The sequence below is a fragment of the Wasmannia auropunctata genome, unplaced genomic scaffold (assembly GCF_000956235.1).
Source record: "Wasmannia auropunctata unplaced genomic scaffold, wasmannia.A_1.0 LD336101.1, whole genome shotgun sequence".
Lineage (NCBI taxonomy): Eukaryota > Metazoa > Arthropoda > Insecta > Hymenoptera > Formicidae > Wasmannia > Wasmannia auropunctata.
The window spans coordinates 5,735,432-5,743,225 of NW_012026789.1; the positions used below are offsets into that span (position 1 = coordinate 5,735,432).

The 7,794-nt window shown below is 46.3% G+C and overlaps 1 protein-coding gene across 1 annotated transcript; it reads right to left on the minus strand.

Annotated features, from left to right (window-relative positions):
- Positions 1-2,696: 2,696 nt before the first annotated feature.
- LOC105461357 lies at positions 2,697-4,870 on the minus strand. The gene is made up of 5 exons (XM_011707858.1): positions 4,509-4,870; positions 4,136-4,349; positions 3,696-3,968; positions 3,510-3,547; positions 2,697-3,078 (listed from the first exon to the last, which is right to left on the minus strand). Exons 1-5 carry the CDS (start codon positions 4,868-4,870, stop codon positions 2,697-2,699), a joined length of 1,269 nt encoding a protein of 422 aa, XP_011706160.1.
- Positions 4,871-7,794: the final 2,924 nt, after the last annotated feature.

Below are 7,794 nucleotides of genomic sequence, written 5' to 3' on the forward strand. Positions count from 1 at the left end.
GCGAGGGACTTAGCCGCGCGCCCAGCCCCGTCGGCGAAAGCAACACGCGGCGTGTAACTTGGCCGCCGACCGCTCGTCAGCCCCGCCGGCGGTAGGCCTGACGTACGCGCTAGCCTGACCGAGCGGCTAACCGTGACCGAGCGCAAGCCCGACCGGGCGCTAACCTGACCGAGCGCTAACCTTACCGAGCGCAAGCCCGACCGAGCGCTAGCCCGACGTGTCAGGCGAGGGACTTGGCCGCGCGCGCCAGCCCCGTCGGCGAAAGCAACACGCGGCGAGGAACTTGGCCGCCGACCGCTCGTCAGCCCCGCCGGCGGTAGGCCTGACGTACGCGCTGGCCTGACCGAGCGCTAACCTGACCGAGCGCAAGCCCGACCGGGCGCTAACCTGACCGAGCGCTAACCTGACCGAACGCTAACCTGACCGAACGCTAGCCTGACCGAGCGCTTGCCTGACGTGTCAGGCGACGTACTTGCCCGCGGAGCGCTTGTCGGCCCCGTCGGCGAAAGCAACACGCCGCGAGAAAGCAACACGCCGCGCGGGACTTAAAAAATTTTCGGCTCGGTCGGGTTCGGAGGTAAACCTGGCCGATCGACGCTTCCCCGCTAGCCCCCTTAATATTACGCCGATTCGCGTGCCCGCACGTTTATTCGGCCACCCTACTGCCCCCGTGCACCCCCGTCGTCCGTTCGCCTCGATTGCGGAGAATTTTCGGCGCCGGAGGTAATCGCGGCGAAAGCAACACGCCGCGCGAAAGCAACACGCCGCGCGGGACTTAGAAAATTTTCGGGTCGGGTCCGGAAGTAAACCTGGCCGATCGACGCTTCGCTTCCCCGCTGGCGCCATTAATGGTTACGTGATTCGCGTGCCCGCACGTTTATTCGGGCCACCCTAGTGCCCCCGTGCACCCCCGTCGTCCGTTCGCCTCGATAGCGGAGAATTTTCGGCGCCGGAGGTAATCGCGGCGAAAGCAACACGCCGCGCGAAAGCAACACGCCGCGCGGGACTTAGAAAAATTTCGGCTCGGTCGGGTCCGGAGGTAAACCTGGCCGATCTACGCTTCCCCGCTAAAGCCCTTAATGTTACGTCGATTCGCGTGCCCGCACGTTTATTCGGCCACCCTAGTGCCCCCGTGCACCCCCGTCGTCCGTTCGCCTCGATAGCGGAGAATTTTCGGCGCCGGTGGTAAACGCGGCGAAAGCAACACGCCGCGGGAAAGCAACACGCCGCGCGGGACTTAGAAAATTTTCGGCTCGGTCGGGTCCGGAGGTAAACCTGGCCGATCGACGCTTCGCTTCCCCGCTGGCGCCCTTAATATTACGTCGATTCGCGTGCCCGCACGTCTATTCGGCCACCCGAGTACCCCCGTGCACCCCCGTCGTCCGTTCGCCTCCATAGCGGAGAATTTTCGGCGCCGGAGGTAAACGCGGCGAAAGCAACACGCCGCGCGAAAGCAACACGCCGCGCGGGACTTAGTAAATTTTCGGCTCTGTCGGGTCCGGAGGTAAACCTGGCCGATCGACGCTTCCCTGCTAGCGCCTTTAATATTACGTCGATTCGCGTGCCCGCACGTCTAACTGAGTAGTCAGAAACCTTAAGCGTATATACTAAAATCAGAATGTTGTGTTGCAGGTGCGTTAAGACATTACATGACCAACAAGAAAGAAAGCGTAGTAACGATTGATATAGAATTGCAAAATGTGGGACGTTATATAGGAAGTAAAATCTGCGATTTACGGCGACCTCCACGACAATCAACAAAAAAAAATACTGTGACGTTTCCTGAAATCGAAGGCAACCATAACGCCGATGAAGCACAGGAAGTATTTGAATCTGACGATGATAAGGAATACCAGGAGGAAAAGGAGGACACAGCAGAAGATGAAAAAGACGAAACCGAAAATGAGAAGGACGAAACAGAAGATGAGAAGGACGAAACAGAAGATGAAAAGGACGAAACAGAAGATGAAAAGGACGCATCAGGAAATGATAATAACGAAACAAAAGATGAAAAGTTTGAAGATTATCGAGATGACGAAGAGGGCGAAAATGTAATGTAATGTAATATACATTTGAGAAAAAAAGCTGATTGAGAGCACGCTTTTCGTTTTTGCCGTATTTGACTGGTTTTTTGTCTTAATTTGAAAGATCCCCTATTAATCAATACAAAAGTACAAGATTAATAAGAAAAAACTTCATTTTCGACAATATATGCTTCAAAGAACACTGTAGAAAAAATGGTTAAAAAGTTCGGAATTTGTTTATAAAATAATTTATAATAATAGATAGATCGATTTCAGTGCAATATTTGAAAGCATTAAAGTGTTAATTATTATTAGTAAATTGTGTTTTAATTTCATTTTCGAAAAACCACGGATTCCCTCCGCCTATCGGACTTCTGCTATTTGCACATATCAACCACATGTAGATTTGGAATTCCAAGTTTATCCGAATTTAATAATGGATTGACGGATATTGGTGCAAAATCTACATTAATATTTGCATGGAATTCCAGGATTATCCTGCTTTTAAAGTGGATCGACGTGTAATATCCGTATTGTGCCATGTATGGATTTCCACGTTAATCCACCGATCAGAATTCACGAGCTGGCGCGTACAGCAACCACATTCATGTACACGTGGAATTCCAGGTTTATCCAAATATATTGGATCACCGTATATGAACCGTATTGCATTTAACGTGGAATTCCAGGATTATCCTGTTTTGAAAGTGAATCGACATGTAATATCCGTATTGCGCCATGTATAGATTTCCACGTTAATCCACCGATCAGAATCCACGAGCTGGCGCGTACAGCAACCACATTCATGTACACATGGAATTCCAGGTTTATCCAAATATATTGGATCACCGTATATAAACCGTATTGCATTTGGCGTGGAATTCCAGACAAATGTAAATCCAAAAACGACGTTAATGGGAAATATGCGGTTTTTTGCACTGGAAATCCAGATATGTCCCTATAAACAAGAAATATTGCATCCGGATTATACTTGGATTTCCAGACACTTGTGTACATATCAGAATTTCCAACTAAGAGTTGAATACGGATATATCTGTAATTACAGAAATATTTTGTACATAACAGGATTTCCTGATACCTACTAAAACATAACGGAATTTCCATGCAATTATTTAGGCTTGGATTTATTTGGAATTCCAAGTATGCGTCGAACAGAACGGGATTCGCAGACAAGAATTGCTGTGCAACATATTTGAAATTCCAAAAATAAGTTGGATATAACAGGATTTCCAGTGCAAGAAACCGCATTTGGCCAGTTATGTCCAAATTCATATACGGACGTGCTTGGCATTTTTAGCAGGGATATATTCTTCTATATCTTCGTCAAGTCTTTCAAGACAAATGTTGTGAAGAACTGTACAAGCAATTATCACAAAGGAAATCATATCTATTCTATTCATGTCTAGATATTTGAGTCTTCGAAATCGTCCTTTTAGTAAAGCAAACGCCCTTTCAATGACTTGCCGAACTTTAGATAATGCCTTGTTAAACCTTTTTTGATTCTATAAAAAAAATATCTTAATAACTTCATGATTCATATACAATATAGAAAGATTAAGAAAATGTTCAATATACGAAGATTAGAAAATGAGAAACTATTATGATTTTATAAATATAAACACTAAATATACAAACAAAGCATGTACTTACTTCTGTAAGATTACCACGATCACGATAAGGAGAAATACACCAACGTAAAACAGGGTAAGCCTTGTCACCAATGATGTATTCCTCGTTAGGAAAATATAATTGTCTATTTCTGTGCACTTCTGACCAAAGATCAGAATTCCTAAATACTCTTATATCACCGACAGATCCTGGGTAACCGGCAAAGCAATCCAAAAATACTAAGTCAGAGTCGCATACAGCCTGAAGTATTACGGCATATCTTCTTTTGTATGTCTTGTAAGACAAAGAGTCTTTCTGAAAAAGAATCAGCATGTTTAAGCAAATCTGATATTTAAAGATATCACATGTCTATTTTAATTTCGAATTCGTTCAACAATTTTCTACATAAAATTATGTTATAATCAGAACATTAAACTCATTTAAAAAATTAGCAATATTTTTTTTTTAATCAAGAAACTTACATGTGGCTTTTTTATGGAAATGTGAGTACCATCCACAGCCCCAATAATGTCAGGTAGTACTGATAAACTTTGAAATTTTTCTTTTACTATTGCTAATTTGTCTCCTCTTGGCCACTGTACAATATCTATAGCGATGTCATTCAAGGCTTTTACAACCCTCATGAAACTTACGCTGAGTGAGCTCTTGCTCATATCAAATCTTTCCCCTACAGATCTGAAACAAACATACTTATTTATAGATAAGATTCACACAAGCACATACACCTAACACATATTTCTAATTTTTGTAGTCGTAAATTACACATCAACATAACATATTTTAAATATATGATTGTATTGTCCAATTAAAAAAATATTTTAAAGGGAAACTTACCTGTAGGAATCTGGTGTAGCCAACAACCAAAGGGTTGCAAGCAATTGCTTCCTGACTGGTATGTGAGGCTTCACACCAATATCTCCTTGCAAAATAGGTGCCAACCTCTGTTCGAGTTGATTGTACGTTGTGGGGGTCATACGAAAATGTTGCCTGAATTGTTCACAATTAAGTTGCAGAATTGTACGCTCTACATAATCTACAATTCTTGCAGGTTTGCGTTGAGGTCCTCGTAATTGCAATATTCGCATATCCAACTCCTCATCAGAAACATCACTATCACTACTGTCACTATCCATTATCTCTTGTAAACAGTTATTGCTAATATTTATAGCTAATGCTATTAATACTCGACGATCCATAGCACAGAATATATATTTTTTTTGCTTTTTACTCCACCGGGTGGATTATAGCGCCTTCAGCCTTTTTATTAGGCTATATAGCGCACTGCACTGAGCACAGAATATATATAATCTATAGGTTATGTGGTGCCTTCAGATGGGTTTTCAAATATCTCAACTCTCAGATGCGTTCAGAAACTTCAATCTACCGAGGTCACCTGACAGTAGCTCCGCCCATACCCAGTCCACCCTTCCCTTACTCGCTGGGTGAGATATCTGAACGCACCCGAGAGCTGCCGGGGTGAGATAGCCAACTCGTCCCGGAATTCAAGGGCGAAGGACGCGCCCATCTGATTCCACGCCGCCACGTCCCGGATATAGGGCGACCTCGCGCGGGCGCGAGGCGCCCGCATGCAGAATCACCTGATCGCGCCCGTGCCACGGCAGGACCCCCGCGGCGCTGTGATTGGTCGCGGCCGACTGCGCCGCTGTGTTGCGCATCCCCCGGGCAGGGGGTGCAGGCATCGATCGCGAATTGAACGCGATCTACGCCGCTTTTGCGTGCGAGCGGAGAGAGCGTGCGGTCGATCAAGCGTGCGAGCGACGGAGAGCGAACGACCGATAGCGAGAGAGCGAGATCGAGGGAGACGAACAGCTGTCGGACCTGCTACCCGGGAGGCTGAGACTGAGACCGTGCCGGTGAGGTGACCCTCTTTTTCGCGTGTAAAGCCACGGGCTGACCGAGGATCTTGCTCGCACTCTGCGGACGTGAACGCCATTTTAGTGTTAGAGTTTCGTCGCGTGCGCCCCTTTGGCGACGCGTATCTTGTAGTTGCTCTTTGGTTTGGCGTATCGGCGTCCGTCCTCAAGTGCGAGGATTCTCATCGAATCTGCCGTGAGCGATCGGGAGTGTCGTGAGTCGCGTACCGAGCCACCCGGAGATCGTCGTCGCGAGTTCGCCGCAAAGCCCTCGCGCCTGAGCGCGCGAGCGTTAGAGTAAGTGTGTGGGTACGCGGAATCACGAGTGTCGTGCGTCGCGCTGTAGTGTGACATTGCGCGCGATTTCATTGCGTATCGGTGTAAGTCAATTTTCTGTCTGCTTCGTTTTCGTACGAGTATCTGACGCGTAAACTTACGATCGACTGTCGCGGAAATACTTATTGTCGTTAGACCTCGGTGCACGCGTCGTACCGAGCCCCGTCCGTTATTGTACCATCGCGCCGACTAGTTTTGAATGCGTTTCTTTTTGTTTCCGGCCGAATTTCATGCCTATTTCTTATCTTTTTCTGTCGTACGCGGGAATTCATCGTGCCGTCGGATTATCCGCGCTTATTAGCGTTGAATCAGTCGCGTTACGTCCGTATTTTTCTTACCGAACTGTGTTATCTTTTTTTCTTTCTCCGCCGTTTCTTACCGCCTTTCCAGGCGGCCAATAAACCTAACTATTATTTGTTTTATTATTAATTTGGAGTACGAATTTTTTCGCCCGCCCCGCGCCATCCCATCGCTTTTTTGCCTCGCCCTGCCCCTCAGCCGTTAGGTAGAGCCGGCCGGCCCTCGTGCGATCGACTTCGGGAGCGGCGTTTGATGGTCGAGTGTCGTCGCGCGTAAGGGTTTCGTTCGCGCTATCGCGTAATCGTTCCGTTTCGCGAGTGACGTGACCTAGAGCACGTCTGGCGCCCAGTCTTCGCGTCGCCGCTCCTCGTCGGTCGCCGGAGGGACACATCCCGGAGGGCTGCCACCTTCCCTCCCTGGAATCGTACGCGATTTCCACAACCTTGTTTGATCCGTGCTCGCGCGAATTATTTATTTCACGGGAGCACGTGACAACGTACTTTCTTTTCATTCCTTACCAGTGCAAAGTGAAATTTAGACAATGTATACTATCGTGCACCACAAATCAATGACTATAAAACGTTAAGCTTATTAAAGTATCTTCCTTTTTTTATGTCTTCCTTTCTATTGTAACGACCAAGGAAACTTTTCACTATACCAACCACACTTATTTGAATTTCTCCTTTATCTTTATGTGATGCAAGACCATAGCATAGATATATAAATAGAGTATTGTTTCAGCTAGAGAGTCGACAACTCGTCATGTAATGTCGCGGCCTGAGCCAATCAGCGCACGATTCGGATCCGAATCGCGGGCTGTTGATTGGCTCACGACGCGAGATCACGTGACGAGTTGTCGACTCTGACTGCGTTCCGTTTCACGCATGATGCGCGTAATTATGGTATCCTTTGTTCACCAAATGTTAAACAAAGATAAAGGATAAATCATGCGCATCATGCGTGAAACGAAACCCAGCCTCTCTTATTATAGGCTCTCTAATTTCAGTTTATGGGGATGTCCTGTTTACAAAGACAATTTAGGATGCGTTCCCACAACGCACCTTAAGGTTACTAGATGGATCCTGCACACTTAGGGTTCCTGCACACTGGACGCGGAAATGCTTGCCACGGTAAATTGCGACATGATAGCCAATGGACGTGTCATCTTTCTTTAGGAGCTGTAAGTTTATTGGCTACTGCGTCGCATTTTGCCGCGCGGCAAACATTTCCGCGTCTAGTGTGCAGGAAAGTCCTAGATTATCAGAGAAGCGCGACTGGTGTTACGACTCCTGATTGGACTCGCAAATGGCCAATCATAAGATTGATTTATCGGTATTATAACTGGCTGCCGAATAAATCATTCTTATGATTGGCAATTCGACGCCATTTTTAGTACATTTTTAATATTTTCTAGTACTTTTGTGATACTGCCATTAGCCGGTCGAGCTTCTCTGATAATCTAGGATTCTATTCACACTAAACGTAACGTTTGGGTATTATTGGTTGGTGGTACCTCGGAAGTGGTGTGGAAGTCCACCAAATTTTTCAATCATTATTTAATAATATTAAGAAAGCGTTTATTATTATTAATTCGTATAATTGCGTGTCTT

Bases quoted from the DNA above. Each gene is read 5' to 3' on its own strand.
- LOC105461357 (XM_011707858.1), bottom strand. From the start codon at position 4,870: ATGGATCGTCGAGTATTAATAGCATTAGCTATAAATATTAGCAATAAC. The intron at 4,350-4,508 runs GTAAGTTTCCCT...TGTTTGTTTCAG, and splicing joins GCTACACCAGATTCCTACAG to ATCTGTAGGGGAAAGATTTG. The intron at 3,548-3,695 runs GTAAGTACATGC...TTTTTTTTATAG, and splicing joins ATCGTGGTAATCTTACAGAA to AATCAAAAAAGGTTTAACAA.